The sequence below is a fragment of the Lepidochelys olivacea genome (assembly GCF_965140295.1).
Source record: "Lepidochelys olivacea isolate rLepOli2 genome assembly, chromosome: 6".
NCBI lineage: Eukaryota > Metazoa > Chordata > Testudines > Cheloniidae > Lepidochelys > Lepidochelys olivacea.
The window spans coordinates 99,469,341-99,487,787 of record NC_140416.1 but is presented as its reverse complement, the minus strand read 5'-3'; the positions used below and the strand labels follow the sequence as shown (position 1 = coordinate 99,487,787).

General features: G+C 42.6%; 1 protein-coding gene across 1 annotated transcript in view; it reads left to right on the top strand.

The window, feature by feature from the left end:
* Positions 1-985: 985 nt before the first annotated feature.
* The window catches only part of LGMN (legumain), a 42,894-nt gene continuing 25,432 nt past the window's right edge, over positions 986-18,447 (top strand). The window contains exons 1-2 of the mRNA XM_084630776.1: positions 986-1,138; positions 8,022-8,191. Coding sequence (XP_084486902.1) covers positions 8,054-8,191 — 138 coding nt within the window. The 5' untranslated portion in view covers positions 986-1,138; positions 8,022-8,053. The remainder of the gene's footprint in view (positions 1,139-8,021; positions 8,192-18,447) is intronic.

Here is an 18,447-nt window from a genome sequence, read left to right as displayed (position 1 = left end):
TTGTAAGGTCTACAGACAGTTTTTGTACTAATTTAGCTATTTCAGTCTGGGATGTGATTTTACACTTATTTTTAAACTGAAATAGCTTTTACTTGTATATCTAATGGGAACAAGCTATACTGGAAGACAGGGTTGCCTATGGGATTATGCTCATAGGGAAATATTGCTATAGTTATACCATGGTAACAGGATAACTCCCCAGGGGACACTCTTATTCCTGAACAATGGCGCCTTTTTCTAGGTTAGTTTATACGGCTTCCAAAGCAACATACGTTTAGCTAAAACAGAAAAAGGCACTCAGAATAATATCCACGTGGAGAATTAAGGCTATAACTACAGCAATATAATTATACTGATATAATGATGCCAGTAAATTTATCCTGTTGACAAAACCCTATAATATTTAGCACTTATATATCACTTCAAAGGTCCAAAGCACTTTACAGACATGTTATGGTAGGGCAACGACCCAATCCCTTATTTTAAGGGACACACCCTTATTTCATTGTTTTGTCCCTTAGAGTGACCACTTGTCCCTTATTATTTTATGGTATATTAAATGTATTAAAACGTATAAGTAAAAATCTAAAATTAAATAGAAGCTTATGCTAATTGCATTGCATACTTGTAGAATCGTACACAAGAGAAAAATATATACTATGCTAAGGGAAATGGCATTTCCCTAAAATGCTCCTTAAAATAAAGTGTTGTCCCTCAATTTGCATGTGGTTTCCCCTTACTTCCACCCAAGAAAGATGGTCACCCCAGGGGTGGCCTGTAGCCTAGATCACACCCAGGTTGGATTCTCCGTCGGGCACAACCATCACGTGCCAAACGGTGCCGAGCCCTTATCTTTCGCACTGAACACCTGAGCACTACGACTCCCAGCATGCATTGCACCGAGGGCCGTTGGATTTGCTGCCGGAGGCAGAGCACAGCATTCTGGGAACTGTAGGACGGCCTCTGGCTGCGCCTCTGCGCTGACAGGATTGGCCGATGGCGCCGCCACTCACCCGTCTCCCCGCCCAGCCTGAGGCCGGCTGGCTCTATACAAAGACCCTGGCCGTCCGCCGCAAATCACAGCGGTCGAGGTGCGCGTGAGGAGTTAGAGGCGTTTCCCGCCTAGTACCCGGTCTGGGTAAGAGCCGGCCCGAAGGGAGGCAGCGCTGCCTGGGCGGGCGAAGGGAAACCAGCCTGCGCCCTGGGCACGCGGGGCGGGGGCAGAGCTGTGGGGGGCTGGGCGGAGGGGAGCCCTTCTGGAGAGTGGGGGCGGGGCAAGAAATGGCTGTAGGGATGGGAGGGGGCGGGGGAGGTGAGGGACCTCGCCCTGCGAGGGGTCTGGACACCAGCGGGCAGGGGCGCGTCGCGGATCCACCCTGTGCTGGGGGGCTGGGCACTGAGCGGGGAAAGGGGCAGAGCAAGACTCCGGCCTGTCCGGTCATTAGCAGCCCGCTGGGGGCAGTGGGTACAGGGGAGTTCTTCTTGAGGGGGGAGGAGGGGATTTCCTCAGCTCGCAGTGGACCTGGACCACATAAAGCATAGATAGGGGTGATGTCTCATTCCCACTAATACTGTGCCAAGACCCCTTAAGTCAACAGGCTACAGCTACTAGGCGTTGACCCACCAGTCCAGCCAAGGGGTTTTATTCAAATATATAAGGGGCTAACAGTAATTCTGCTTGGTCTGAAATGGGTGTCCATTGCAGTGTCCAGCCTCTGTTAGTGGTGTAAAACCAACCCACTGAAAATGGCATTACAAGTTGTTTTTAAATAGAGAAACAACTGATCAGCTACAAAATCCAGGTGCAGCTGTTTGCACTGAGATAAAGAAATGGTAAAGAGGAACTGAAAGGAAACACCACCTGTGTGACCTGGGGCTTTGCTAAGGAAACTTTTGCACAAGACAGAGTTGTAGGGAAGTAATTTACTTAGGAGCCTGGTGTATGTAATTGGTCGGTATAGTTAGTAATAATAAATTCATACAACCTTTTATGAGCACCATTGACAGACTTAAAAACTAGATCCACTGTTTCCAAGAGAAACTATAATGGGTTAGGCATTGAATAAACAAAGGAAGCTATAATCCCTGCACAATCTAAAAGTAGATGCAAGTGCAGAGGAAAAATATACAAATAAAGTGATCACAGTAAGGAATAGCTTCAGCTTGAGCGTTTGTTTATTGTTGTTAAACATAAGGCCATTATCAGTTGCACCTCAGTCTAGCCGTTATTAGTCAGTTTCTTTTCTCACACTTCAAGTTGTTCATCAGCAGGGATGAATGTGGAGGGAGGTACTGGTTTTGAAGAGCAGCTCAGGAAAAGCATTCCATGCATAAAGGGAAGGGCATAGAAGAAAGTGGGAACATTTTTGTGGGAGAAGAAGTCTCTTACTATCTGGCATGCATAGATTTGGTCCTCTAGGACAGTGGTTCTCAACCAGGGGTACACGTATCCTGGGAGTATGCAGAGGTCTTCCAGGGGGTACATCAGCTCACCTAGATATTTGCCTAGTTTTGTAAGCGGCTACATAAAATGCATTAGGGAAGTCAATACCAAGTAAAGTTTTATACCGACAATGACTTGTTTATATTTCTTAGTATACTATACACTGAAATGAAGTACAATATTTATATGGTAAAAATGAGAGAGTAAGCCAATTTTCAGTAATAGTGCGCTGAGACACTTTTATATTTTTATGTCTGATTTTGTAAGCAAGTCGTTTTTAAGTGAGGTGAAACTTGGGGGTATGCAAGACAAATCAGACTTCTGAAAGGGGTACAGCAGTCTGGAAAGGTTGAGAGCCACTGTTCTAAGGTAAGGTTTTCATTAGAACACTAGTCAAAAGAATTTAAAATTTCCTGCATAGATAATGGACTTTCCCCACACTCTGTGGATTAAGTTGGAAATGCCCTATTGCACTTACATGCATTTTTTTTTTTTTATAGTTGAGGTGGACAGTATTAGCTTTATATGAAAATCTGTTAAACATTTATATTATAGTAGTGCCCCAAACTCTAATCAGGGTTGGACTGAACACTGTAGAAGTACACAGTATGATACTGTTCCTGCCCTAAAAGTCTAAAAGTATAAAATGGCAAGACAAATCATAATGAACAATTAGAAAAATGTTAAGTATAAAGTTTTCTAGTTATGTTTCCCCAAACCTCCCTCCTCGCTATAAAAAGGTGTCATAACCAACTTGATCTACCATGGCTGACCAAAGTGCTTATTTTTTACTGTTCACGCTCAAAGTAGTGGTAGTCCTGTTTACAGAATGATGCATAACACATTATATAAATTTTTGCATTGATATGTACCTGCAGCTTGGACAACTATTTCATGATAAAAAAATTACTGACAAAATGTCCCTACATGTTAAGTATGTGAGTAGGTGGATTTGAAAGTAAACAGCTGAACCAATTTCACTGAGACCTCGAGAACTGTCATGTTACAACCTGGATTTCTTAGGATGTTAAGAATAGGGCTATTAGTTTGTCTCAGTCACAGGGAGGAGCTGCTGTCTCATTTTTGCTGGGAAATGGGGGCATGTCACTGCTCCTGCTCCTGCTGCTGTAGGAATGGATGAGCTAGCACTGGGATAGCAGTTTGAAGCAATTTTAAACTTAAGGTTAATTGTTAAATTGCTTTACACAATTTTTATTGTAAAATAAAGGCTGTCTTGATTAAAATACGGACTGGAATACTTTCTATTTACTGTAAATATGGCCTTTGCACATTTTCAATGACTGTACCATTTTTTGCATAAATGATCACAAGAAACCACTAATTCCAGTAATAATTAATGCATATATCAGTCACTAGTGGATTTAGTAAAGCTTCATGCCGTAATTATCAATATCTAACCCCAGCCTCTACTGCTTGCAAAATATATTTTTAAAAGGGAATTAAAGCGGGAAAATCCCCACTGAATTATAGAAATTAGGAGATTTTCTACATGCTGATTTCAGTGAGAGCTGTGGTTACTTTGCACTTCTGATCCAGCCACTTACCGTAGAACCTTAGTTACAAACAACAGAGTTACAAATTGACTGGTCAACCACACACCTTATTTGGAACTTGATGTACGCAACCAGACAGCAGCAGAAACAAACAAAAGCAAATGCAGTACAGTACTGTGTTAAACATAAACCCCTAAAAAAAAAAGGGAAAGTTTTAAAAAAAAAAAACAAGATTTGACAAGGTAAGGAAAGTGTTTGTGCTTGTTTCATTTAAATTAAGATGGTCAAAAGCAGCATTGTTTTTTGCATAGTAAAGTTTCAATGCTGTATTAAGTCAATGTTCAGCTGTAAACTTTTAAACAACCAAAATGTTTTGTTCAGAGCTACACACATTTCAGATTCACAAACTCTGAACAAAAAAACATTATGGCTGTTCTTTCAAAAGTTTACAACTGACTTACTACAGCTTTGAAACTTTCCTATGCAGAAGAACAATGCTGCTTTTGACCATCTTAATTTAAATGAAACAAGCACAAACACTTTCCTTACCTTGTCAAATCTTTTTTTAAGTCAGTTGTAAACTTTTGAAAGAACAGCCATAATGTTTTTTTGTTCAGAGTTTGTGAATCTGAAATGTGTGTAGCTCTGAACAAAACATTTTGGTTGTTCAAAAGTTTACAGCTGAACATTGACTTAATACAGCATTGAAACTTTACTATGCAGAAGAACAATGCTGCTTTTAATCATGCTAATTTTAAATGAAACAAGCACAGAAACAGGTTTCAGAGTAGCAGCCGTGTTAGTCTATATCCGCAAAAAGAAAAGGAGTACTTGTGGCACCTTAGAGACTAACAAATTTATTTGAGCATAAGCTTTCGTGAGCTACAGCTCACTTCATTGGATGCATGCAGTGGAAAATACAGTGGGGAGATTTTATATACACAGAGAATATGAAACAATGAGTGTTACCCTACACACTGAGAGTGATCAGCTAAGGTGAGCTATTACCAGCAGGAGAGGAAAAAAAACAACAACCTTTTGTAGCGATAATCAAGGTGGGCCATTTCCAGCAGTTGACAAGAACGTGTGAGGAACAGTAGGGGGGAAAAATAAAAATGGGGAAATAGTTTTACTCTGTGTAATGACACATCCACTCCCAGTCTTTATTCCAGCCCAATTTAATGGTGTCCAGTTTGCAAATTAATTCCAATTCAACAGTCTCTCGTTGGAGTCTGTTTTTTGAAGTTTTTTGTTGAAGAATTGCGACTTTTAGGTCTGTAATCGAGTGACCGGAGAGATTGAAGTGTTCTCCAACTGGTTTTTGAATGTTATAATTCTTGACGTCTGATTTGTGTCCATTTATTCTTTTACGTAGGGACTGTCCAGTTTGGCCAATGTACATGGCAGAGGGGCATTGCTGGCACATATCTACCATTGTGTAGTTTCCACTGCATGCATCCGATGAAGTGAGCTGTAGCTCACGAAAGCTTATGCTCAAATAAATTTGTTAGTCTCTAAAGCACAGAAACAGTTTTCTTACCTTGTCACACTTAAAAAAATTTTTTTTTAGTTTGTTTAACACAGTCCTGTATTGTACAATATGTGCTTTTTTGTGTCTCTGCTGCTTGATTACGTATACTTCCAGTTCCAAATGAGGTGTGTGGTTGACCAGGCAGTTTGTAACTCTGGTTTTCGTAACTCTGGTGTTCTACTGTAGCTGTAAACAACTGCAATGTTTATCATTCTAAATATAGTGAAGACCTCTTATCAGTTATTAAAATTGCTGTATCTAAGGTGACTAGGTAATTAGATCTAAATTATCACCATCATCCGGGTCACCCAGCACATTTGATCTTTGTGAATTTTAAACCCTTCAGGGGAGAGACCATTTCTTTTTGTCATGTATAACAAGACATACTGCACATAATATGTATATTCCCACGGTTCTACTTTTATTACTAGACTGAGAATTGCAGTTGTCTTTTATTTTTAAAGCAAATGAGAGGAATTTATTACAATTGTACTTCTGTGTACCTGTGAATTCTTGGTAATCAAATTAATTGAACAGGTTTCCTGTTGCAGTTTGTGACCTGAAGGTTAGCATGTGACAAGGAATATTTTCCCCCTCACATTACTGGTCTGGTTTCCTCTTTCAACACAGCACAGCACACTGTCTTTTTAATCTACCTAACATCTTTTCAACAGTCTAGGCTTGTCCCTCAGATAGACATTTTTTAAAAGTTAGAATCAAGCAGTGAATTAGCAAATGTGTAAAAGAGCTACTATACCTGTTTGAGTTTGTTCTAAAAGCTATTCAGAAAACCCTGCAGATGTTAGCATTTATAATTTCTTTTTGTACCTTGCTAGTATTGCTGTCTAGTTTACTTTTTTCTGCTTTAAATTTAAAACCGAGGGACTAAATCATGAAACAGAACGTGACAGACGAATAGGACTGATGAAAAGTAAACACTGCAAATGTTGTATAGAAATTAATCTCTATTTAAAATTTAAGGTCTATTAGACATTGAGCTGAACTCCATTTTGCTTTGAGATCTTGAATATGCCTATGACACTGCCTTGTTGACTCAGTTTGGCCATCAGCTGTAGTGATTCACCAGTCTGGTTGAGCAAGAAGCAGCACACATTGGTGGTCTCATTAATCCAGATAAAATTAAGTTCCTGGCCATTACCATCAAGCAGACTCCAGCTCCAGATTACAACCAGCTCAGTATTAACCTGTCCAGATGAGACATCGAGCAGGTAGCAGCTGTAAACAGTTGAGCAGAGTCATAGATAGTGCTGCAGGGTGCTTGAAAGATGTAGACATGTATGGCAGCAGCTGCTGCTATGTTTTGGGCCCTTCAACAGGCTCTGTGGTGTGGTTGTGGCATCAAGCTTGCTGCAAAGCTGCAGATCTATAGAATCACTCTTATGCAAACTATTGTGTGGAAGGTGGGCACTGAAGAAAGCCAAAAACCACTCCTTTAAAGTTTTTGATTCTTACAATCTTTGTCAGCTGCTTCATATAAAGTAGCGGGACAAGATCATAAATGAGGTTATTTGAAGCCAAACCCAGCAACTGCCACCATCAGCACTGGTTTGGTTTTGATGGCTTTCTTGGTATGGACATATCAGAATGAGGACCAACAAAATTCTGAAGCATGTGTACCAAGGAATATAACTATATGGCTGATCATGTAGTCAGGAAAAGCTTTGGTGGTGCGACAAAATTGCCAGTGGCGGACAAATTGAATAGATCATTTTAAGCACCTTGCCAGAGATCGGTTTGGGTGATGCTCAATTTGCCAGGAGGCTGTAACGCTTCGGGATTTGCCTAGGAATAGACATTATTTGGTTTCCACAATATAATTTACAGTGAGTAATTTACATGTCCTAAATCCCTAGTCTTGGGTATTTTTTTTTCCTTGTACATGTCTGCCCAAGGCAGGTTCTAGAATAGCAGGCCTGGGGCCATGTTACCCTCTGGTTATCCATGTAACAGTAAGAGGTCAAAATGATTATCAGTTCTGTCTGAAAGGAGACCAGCATTGGAGTGGGAGTAGTTTAGTCTCCTCTTTTTTGCGTTACGCCAAAGGTGAATGATTATTATGAAAGAACAGTGGAAAATACAGTGGGGAGATTTTATATACACAGAGAACATGAAACAATGGGTGTTACCATACACACTGTAAGGAGAGCAGGGACTGAAGAAACCAAATAGAATGAAAAGTGTTATGAAAAGTCTCATGGGTTTTTATTTCAGAAGATTTTTATCTGTAAAATGTGGATGATAGTGATACTCATTTCACACATATGGGTCCTAACCAATTTACTAGCTACTGTAGAACAAAATATCCAGGTCTTTTGGCTTCATTTATTTTGGTTCATTTGTATTCCTTCAAAGACTTTTTTATTCTGGGTAGTTGTATTTTCACTTCAATGTCAAACTAACAGGAACTGAATCGCACCTGTATTGCAATGTGCTGTATTTTTAAAATGCAGAAATTGCTGCTTTGGCTTTATTCTACCATCTTCTGACCTAGTCTTTGAAATTTATTCCTTAGTTTCTGGAATTGTGGAGTAAAGAAAGAAGAGAATGATTTTGAAAGCAATTGTATTGCTAGGCTGTATCCTGGGAATCAACACATTTCCTCTCGAGGATCCTGAAGATGGAGGCAAGCACTGGATTGTCATCGTAGCAGGGTCAAATGGCTGGTACAATTACAGACACCAGGTAAGGATGACCTGTCCAATTCATTACGACATTCTAACAGTGTTTCATGGCATAGTATACAAATACCAGTCACTGTGCAATGTAGTTTCTTCAAATACCTGTCCCATAAACTTAGTTAGATGCTCAAATGGATGACCTTGTAAACTGGAGTAATAGGAATAGGATGAAATTTAATAGTGAGAAGTGTAAGGTCATGCATTTAGGGATTAATAACAAGAATTTTAGTTATAAGCTAGGGACGCATCAACTAGAAGTAACGGAGGAGGAAAAGGACCTTGGAGTATTGGTTGATCATAGGATGACTATGAGCTGCCAATGTGATATGGCTGTGAAAAAAGCTAATGTTGTCTTGGGATGCATCAGGAGAGGTATTTCCAGTAGGGATAAGGAGGTTTTAGTACCGTTATATAAGGCACTGGTGAGACCTCACCTGGAATACTGTGTGCAGTTCTGGTCTCCCATGTTTAAGAAGGATGAATTCAAACTGGAACAGGTACAGAGAAGGGTTACTAGGATGATCCGAGGAATGGAAAACTTGTCTTATGAAAGGAGACTCAGGGAGCTTGGCTTGTTTAGCCTAACTAAAAGAAGGTTGAGGGGAGATATGATTGCTCTCTATAAATATATCAGAGGGATAAATACCAGAGAGGGAGAGGAATTATTTAAACTCAGTACCAATGTGGACACAAGAACAAATGGATATAAACTGGCCACTAGGAAATTTAGATTAGAAATTAGACGAAGGTTTCTAACCATCAGAGGAGTGAAGTTTTGGAATAGCCTTCCGAGGGAAGTAGTGGGGGCAAAAGATCTATCTTGCTTTAAGATAAAACTCGATAAGTTTATGGAGGAGATGGTATGATGGGATAACATGGTTTTGGTAATTTAAATATTCATGGTAAATAGGCCCAATGGCCTGTGATGGGTTTTTGATGGGGTAAGATCCAAGTTACCCGGGAAAGAATTTTCTGTAGTATCTGGCTGATGAATCTTGCCCATATGCTCAGGGTTTAGCTGATCGCCATATTTGGGGTCGGGAAGGAATTTTCCTCCAGGGCAGATTGGCAGGCCCTGGAGGTTTTTCGCCTTCCTCTGTAGCATGGGGCACGGGTCACTTGCTGGAGGATTCTCTGCTCCTTGAGGTCTTCAAACTACAATTTGAGGACTTCAATAGCACAGATATAGGTGTAAGGTCTTTTTTAGGAGTGGTGGGTGAAATTCTGTGGCCTGCATTGTGCAGGAGGTCAGACTAGATGATCATAATGGTCCCTTCTGACCTAAATATATCTGAATCTATGAAATGTCAGAAGTATTTACTGTGGTATGTAACCTATCACTTAAATTAGCTTCTGTACCAGATGACTGGAGGATAGGTAGTGTGACACCCATTTTTAAAAAAGGCTCCAGAGGTAATCCTGGCAATTACAGGCCAGTAAGCCTAACTTCAGCACCAGGCAAGTTAGTTGAAACTATAGTAAAGAACAGAATGAGCGGACACAGATCAATATGATCTGTTGGGGAAGAGTCAACATGGCTTTTGTAAAGGGAAATCATACCTCACCAATTCATTAGAATTCTTTGAGGGCATCAATAAATGTGAACAAGGGTGACCCAGTTGTTACAGTGTACTTGGATTTTAAGAAAGCCTTACAAGGTCCATCACCAAAGGCTCTAAGCAAAGTAAGCAGTTATGGGATAGGAGAGAAAGTCCTCATGAATCAGTAACTGGTTAAAAGACAGGAAACAAAGAGTAAAAATAAACACAGTTTTCAGAATGGAGAGAGGTAAATAGTGGTGATCTCCAGGGATTTTTACTGGGACCAGTACTGTTCAACATATTATAAATGATCTGGAAGAAGGGGTAAACAGTAAGGTTGCAAAATTTGAAGACTATACAAAATTACTTATGGTAAGTTCAAAGCAGATTTTGAAGAGTTACAAAGGGATGTCGCTAAACTAGGTGACTGGGCAATAAAATTGCAGATAAAATTCACTGTAGATAAATGCAAAGTAGCGCACGTTGGAAAACATCATCCAGCTATACATACAAAATGATGGGATCTAAATTAGCCGTTATCACTCAAAGATCTTGGTGTCATTGCAGATAGTTCTCTGAAAACATCTGGTCAGGTGAAGTGGCAGTCAAAAAAGCTAACAATGTTAGCAACCATTAGGAAAGGGATAGATAAGACAGAAAATATCATAATGCTGCTATATAAATACATGGTGCACCCACACTTTGAATACTGCGCACAGTGCTGGTTGCCCCATTTTAAAAAGATATATTGGAAAAGGTACAGAGATGGTCAGCAAAAATGATTAAGGGTATGGAATATCTTCTGTATGAGGAGAGATTAAAAAAAGCTGGGACTATTCAACTTGGAAAAAGAGATGACTAAGGGGGAGGGAATATGCTAGAGGTCTATAAAATCATGAATGGTGTAGAGAAACTGAATAAAGTGTTTGTTTAGTCCTTCACATAACACAAGAACTTGGGGTCATCCAATGAAATAACTAGGCAGCAGGTTTAAAACAAACAAAAGCAGTACTACTTCACACAACGCACAGTCAACCTGTGGAATTTGTTATTGGGGGGCTGTTGTGAAGGCCAAAAGAATAACTGGGTTAAAAAAAAAAGCTAGATAAGTTCATGGAGGATAGGTCCATAAATGGCTATTAGCCAAGATTGGCCAGGGATGCAATCCCAGGCTCTGGGTGTCCCTAGCCTCTGAATGCCAGAAGGTGGGTGCTGGGATAACAGGGAGTGGATCATGAGATAATTGCCCTGTTCTGTTCATTCAGTTTGAAGCACCTGGCATTGGCCACTATCAGAAGACAGGATACTGGGCTAGATGGTCCATTGGTCTGATCCAGGATGGCCATTCTTATGTTCCTATGTAAATTTTGAATTAGCCTGGGCATGAACAACTTTCTGCTATCATCTCCCTCTCAGTTTCAGATTAACAGGTGTTTCCTTTTTTCATATTTAATTTGGAATGTTTTTCTGAAACTAAGTGAATTACATAAATAAACTTTAGTAATCTAAAAGCCAATCTCCACTTGATCTTTTCCTTTATCATTCTAACCCTCCAACACCTTTCCACTATTCCTTTTATTTTTTTTAATTATTTTCTTGTTCAGCCCTCTTCTTTCTTGACTTGACAAGCCAGAATAGTGTTGTCTTCTTTAAAAAATAAATAAAGGCCAGAGAAGGCCATGACCATCATCTTGTCTGATGTCCAGCTAGCAGGTCATAGAATTTCATTTGGTCATTACTGCATCAAATTGTGATGATTGAACTAGAGCAGGTTTTTCTGAAAGCAATTCTGTATGCTCTTGTCCATTATGTTCTCTCGACTCTCACTTCCAACTATTTGGCAACTTTCCCCTCTCTCTCTCTTTTCCCCCTTTACATCCCTACCAGTAAAACATTCAGTTAAATCTCCCACTGTATAGGTGTCCTGTTCAAGTACCTGGTCCTGGGACATCTAAGCTTAAGGGTTTTGGAGGCTTGCTTTAAGCTATGTTTTGAGGTTCTGTTGCTGCATAACAACTTCACCAGCTCCCTTACACACAACACTCTGGTGGGAGAACACTCATTTAAAAAGACTGAGGTAGGAATAACATTGTATTTAAAATCTTCAGGAAAAGTTGTTCCTGTGCAAGCTCAGTAGCAGCTTTTAAAAGATGGCGATTGTTGTTCAAATGGTAGGTTTTTTTTGGAGGCTTAAAAATCCTTTTTTTTTAATCAGTGGACCCAAGTTCCCTGTAAGCTGTGTGGTGGCGCAGCAACCTATTTAGTGCTGTGCAGGCACTTAGGGAACACGCCCAGGGACCTGCCGGTCCCATCACTTTCTAAGTGTATATCTTGGGAATCTTGTTGTTTTTAATCAACATGAAATGTAGACAGCAGAAAATTATCCTTCCATTAAAAAAATTCTGTTAAGATTAAGAAAATCAAAACAGCAAACCTTTACAATTTCACAGCTTACAAATACTTATGGGAGACCTTCTTTATAATAGAATTGGTCTAGCCAACATACAGTAAAACCTGCTCTAATATCACCATGAGACCCCAATCAAAACCAGATGCCCAGTAGGTCTAACCTTTAACTAAAGGTGGAACAAAATAGTACTTTGGACTACTATCACACCTTCCATCTCAGAGCATGACATAAATATTGTTTATGCCTCACGACATACCTTTGAGGTAAGTATTTGTTCCCCAATTTCCAGATATAAACTGCAATATAGTGAAGGTTGAATGATTTGGCCAAGTCACATGCTAGAGCCAGGAATAGAACTCAGGTCTGGACTCCCCATCCCATGCTTCCTCTTTCTAGAAATCCTTGAAACTACTTTAAAGTGCTCACATATGACACTTAATTGCTTGGTGGAGATAAAAGAAAGGGAATTCTAGAGCCATCCAGGAATGAGCTCAAAATTATTCCAGAGGAGAGTGTGTCGAAGATAGTGTTGTGACAGACTATAATTGCAGTTAGAATTTTTATCCTATTGACAGTAATTAATTCAGCTAGATATTAAATCTTTTAAACCAACCCATTGCTCATTTGTCAACTTTGTGTAACTTGGTTGCTATTTCTGGCAGAGAAATTGAAGAGGATTACATCACATCTTGTATCTTTTAATTAAATATTTCCCCACACACAGTCCAGTCTGTGCAATTAAATTACAAAATATGAATTGTCCTCCGCAGTATCTCTTACTCAGCTTGTCTGCTTTCATTGCCTCACTGAATGTTATTCTTGGAAAGCTTACTGTTTACTTCAATTGTTGTTAACTCAGTAAAGTATGATCACTCACAGCTTTTTACTTTGTCAAGTAAGAGTCCTTCTTCTTCCCTTCTCCCCCCCCCGATGTTTAACAGCTCAGGTGTCCGAGGCAGACAGTCCGTTTACGCTTCATCCAAGGTGCAAATTTCAAGTAATAGCATGCAAAATGTATATCTATATACAGCACCACTGAAATGCATCTTGTAGCCACCTGCAGCAACTCCACCCTAGTAACTCATTAATGCACAACATGCTACAGAACAGTGGAGGTCTTTTGCAGGAGGAAGGAACATTTTGATCAACTCCTCTGAAGCTAACCCTCCTCTTATATAAAGTACCATGGGATTTTTGATATCCATGCTCAATGGATGAGACCTCACCTTTTTAAAATATTATGTGAGAGATTTCATACACAAAATACTTCAGGGAACTCAGTTTCCATACTGTACCTTGTAAGGATGGAGGATTGAGTCATCCATGATAGGATATGTACCTATAGTTTCAAGTAATCTAAGGCCTTCTGTATACTTGAGATTCAGCCACAGTGGCCAGCAAATGGTGTCACTGCACTGGTGCAACCCCAACTGTAAGTAAGGCAAGTACAAACAGGAGAAATTGTTGCTTTCCTTATCTACACTGGGGATTTGCACCTTGAAGCTACAGTTTCTGGACATGATGGCTGAATTGGAACTAGTTCCAAATAAAGCCAAGACCTAAGCTATTCATTTATTTTCATCTTTCATAAACAGATCATTTTGGCACCTTGACATTTTTATAAAACATCCACAACCCAAAGTAATGAGCTTGTCCTTGCTGCAAAGTTAACTTAAGGGGTTTTCTGTGTAGAGGGACTCAACTCAGGAGTGGTGGTGTTTTTAACTCAAGGTAGTTGGCCTGTCGGGGAGTATAGAGTAAACCTTGAGTTAGCACAATTCAGCAGCTGCTAATGTGACTGCTCTGCAATCCTCTAATGCCTTCCACAATTCTCCATGGGTGCCCAAAAAGGACAGACAAGTTCTCTACAATGCACTTGGAAAAGTATTCAGAGAGTGGCTCAATTTATAGCATTTGCAAAAAACCCAGGGTTATTAGTATTAGTGCCACACATGTGAGTGCATCTTGTGTTGTGCAGTGTGACTGCTCTTGCTCAAGCTAGGCTAATGTCAGTTAACGGCCGTGAAGACCTACCCAATGAAACAAACATACAGTTGGCCTCACAACAACCCATCACCATATAATCCACCAATCTCTGTGAAGATACCCAGACATTATATCATCCCTCCCCAGAAGTCCAGGGAAATAGATAGGCTTTGCAGGACACCCTGAAAGTCAATAGATACAGGGCAGATCTGTACTTACTACAGTGATGCAGCTGAGCTGATGCAGTGTTTTGCTTTAGGAAAGACAGTTCTCCCCTTGGCGTAGTTAATCCACCTCCGCGAGAGGCAGTAGCTATGTTGACAGGAATATCCCTATCTACATCAGTGGTTTTCAAACTTTTTTTTTCTGGCGACCCAGTTGAAGAAAATTGTTGATGCCTGCAACCCAACGGAGCTGGGGATGGGGGTGAGGGCTGTGGGGTGAGGCTGGGAATGAGGGGTTCAGGGTGTGGGAGGGGGATTTGGGCTGGGGCAGAGGGTTGGTCTGTGGGAGGGGGTCAGGGCTGTGGGCTGGGCATGCAGGCTCTGGGGTGGGGCCAGGGATGAGGGGTTTGGTGTGCAGGAAGGGGCTCACCTCAGGAGGCTCCTGCTCAGCAGCTAGGGTGCTAAGGCAGGCTTCCTGCCTGTCCTGGCATTGTGGAGCGTGCCGCACCCCAGAAGCCACTAGCAGCAGGTCCGGCTCCTAGGCAGAGGTGCACAAGCGGTCCGTGTGGCTCTCGCCTGTAGACACTACCACCCCAGCTCCCACTGGCCGGGAACCAGCCAATGGGAGTGCCAAACCAGTGCTCAGGGTGGGAGCAGCACAGGGAGCCCTCTGGCCTCTCCGTCTAGGAGCCAGACATCTGCTGGCTGCTTCCAGGGCACAACGCAGTGTCAGAACAAGTAGGGACTAGCCTGCCTTAGCCGGGCAGCACCGCTGATGGGACTTTTAACGGCCCGGTCAGAGGTGCTGACCAGAGCCACCGCAACCCAGTGCCTTATATTCAGCTTGCAGTTTGAAAACCACTGCTATAAGAGGTGGCAATAGAATCTGAGGTCTTTATCTCTGGGAATACAGCTGAAGAAAATTAAGTGAAATCCTCCTCCAGGAAAATTCAAATGCTGAAGACAAAAATAAATGTACATAAAATATCTGAAATCTGTTATCTTGGAATCTGCTAAAAAAAACTGGTTTTACACTTTTTCTCTACCATGCTTTCCAGCCACTGTTTGCCATTTAAGTCGGAAAAGATATACATTGAGTAACATTCCCCTAACATGCCAGATAGAAAAGCTTTTACTGTATTAAAATCCCTACTGTTGACAGCTAGTTTTGCTGCTGGTTCCATTTTCAGCACCTTGTCATCTAACTTACTAGGAACAAGTCTAATGGATGTGGTTATGAACGCTGTAATGGTAGCCTTGTCTACACTAGCGCTTCCAACATTATTAACACTGTTACAGTTAAACCAACATTAGCAACTGGGAAATCTTTCAAGAGTGTCCGTAATACAGATCAGGCTATTGAACCAGTGGAGCACAGTTAGGGAGGCTAATGAAACAGCAGCAGGTATTTTTAGAAATAGTTGACATTTTTAATATATATCTGGTATAAGAATACTTCACTATCAGAGATGTTATAGCCTCTCATTTATTACTTCAGATCACTACACTGTTCCTTTAACAGGACACAAACCTAAAAATTTAGTGTAGTGAAACGAGCAATTCTTGAGAGATTTTTGCAGAAAAAAAACACACAGCCTCATACCAACACTAATGAAATATTACAGGCATGAAAGAAGATGGGGGGCATGCTGTATTTAGGGATTTTCTCACATACTGGAGGAGAGTCTAAAGCTTCCACTTATAAAGTGTTTTTGGTTTCCATCTCCACGATGAAGAAGCAGCCATAGTGGAACCCATACACTATTAGCCATAGTAGCTCCAGCCAGCCATCCTAGCACAAAGGTGGGAACTCCATCCCTCCTTATCCCCTATATAGCTGGTTTTGACTTTCAAGTTTAAAGGAGACCATTTAAAAGCTATTGTAGTTATACATGAACAGGGTAAGATCAGGTCTGCATTAGAAACTTTGCCAGTATGCCCTGAGCCTACCAGCTTCTATACAAGGACTCTTTTACTGGTATAGCATATTGGCAAAGTGCTCCTATTGTGGATGCAGATTGCTGGCAAAGTTGTATAATAAAACCACTCACCATGAACAAAACAAGCTGTATGGGTAAAATGAAGTTTTATCCATATTTCTGTGCCTATATGAGGGGCTTTTAGCAGCACGGCTATGCCAGTCAGGATCCAGTGCCCCAAGCTGACACAGCTGTGCCAGCAAAAGCACCTAGTGTAGACCTGGCCATAGTAAAGTCAGCAGGGGTATGTGCAGAAACTTAACTTTGACCCCTTTTGGGGTGGAGGGTGCGTGTTCTGTTCCTTCCCCTCGTCCCAGTCTTGGGAGGAGCCCACTCGTCCTGTCCTCCTGGCAGGAACTCGCTCACGTTGACATTCAGAGCACTGGGCAGAAATCACATTACATCAACACTCACCGTTGGCCTTTGCAGTGCTTTGTCTTAATTAAAACAGTCGGATTCCCCTGGTCTGCATCAGTTTTAAGTCAGCTGCCAACGCTGGCCAAGGTAGAACACCTCCTCCCCACATCTCCATGGAGTGGGAGAGGCAAGCGACCCTGTCAAAGCTGGGGTGATCCACAGGAAGGGCCCAGCTCGTGTCCAGAGGAGTCGCCGCCCCCCGGGAGAGGGCGGTGCCTTATCCAGCCGTGGCTTGCGCCCAACCCTGCTTTGCGCCTCAGGCCTCCCCTGGCCTCGGCAGGAGCTCTGGCTTCACTCCCACCCCCTGCCCTGGCCCAGCAGGAGCTCGCTCTTCCTTCCCCCTGCCCTGGCCCAGCAGGAGCTCGCTCTTCCTTCCCCCGCCACCACAGCCTCAGGGCCGAGAGAAGCTCACTCTCCTATCCCCCCCACCACTGTGGCCCCAGGGCTGGAGGAGTTTTGTGCCCCCAACAATTATTGGGGGGGCCTGTGCCACTGCTTTCCCCCCTCCACTTGCACATGCCCCTGAATGTCACTTAGGAATGTGATTTTTTGAGATTTCTAAACTTCCAAAAGTCCTATTCTAGATGCAGTTATATTGGCATGAATGTTTATTTTGCTTGCCAAACTGATCTAAGCTATACCTGGAAAAGCACTCTTGCCCCTATAAGCCGCACCAGTGCTAGCAGGCCTTTTTATCTGTATAGCCATCCTGACAAGCCTTTTCAAATATAGACCTGGCCATGGGCGGCGGGTATCGTAGACAGGGGGAGGCCATGCCTCCTCAAACAGCCTAGCGTGGTCCTGCCCATGTTCCACCAGACCCCCTCCTGCCTGCTGGTCCCTTCTGTGGCCGAGAGGCTGGGGCAGGTGGGCAGGCTGGGGGCAGTGGTGCGCAAGACCATGCCACACCATGTCCCCCATCCTCCTGCCACTGGGACCAAGCTGGGGCAGGGGGAGCTCCGGCCGTGCTGCCCGCCCAGTGCTGGGGCCAGGGGCAATCCAGCCACACCGCTCACCTGCCCAGTGCTGGGGCGCGTGGTGGGGCAGTGTGCTCCGGGCTCTGGCGGGGGAACAGAAGGGGGGGAGGGGCCAGGGACTAGCCTCCCCCTAGGGCGCGTTCACCCCGCCGCCCATGGACTTGGCCAAAATAACTAGCCCAGTGGTCCCCAACCTTTCTGTGGGAATAGCATATTCCTATTCCCAGAAGACTGGTGGGCGCCAGACCCCCCCGCCACTGAAATGCTGCCGAGAAGCGACAGTGACAAAAAGCGCCGCTGCCAAAATGCTGCCGAAAAACGGCCAAGCTTCTCAGCAGCATTTCAGCGGCCGGTTCTCCGGTGGCTGCGCTCGGCAGCGGTGGCATGTCCTGTGGGTGCACACAACTGACCTGGCGGGTGCCATTGCGCCCGCAGGTACTGCATTGGGGCCCCATGAACTAGCCACTTTTGAAAGTCTTGGCTATGCATTCCTTCTAGTTCCATTCTTTATGCAAATGCAGCTGAGGAAGAAATGAGGAAACCTAAAAGCTTAAGGTGCAGTGAAGAAACCCCAACCTCCTTCCAGGCTACACAACGTGACAGCAGTTTCTCTCTGAACAATGAGTAAACAAGTGAATTTAGTTGTCATTAAGAAGAATGTCTCCCACAGTTTTTAAAAAGTGCCTTAACTCCTACTGAGACTCTGTCTACACTGCACAGTTAACCCAGAATTTTGGGGCCTAGATCAGCCTCACCCAGGTGTGAGCATCACCACTGGAAACCATA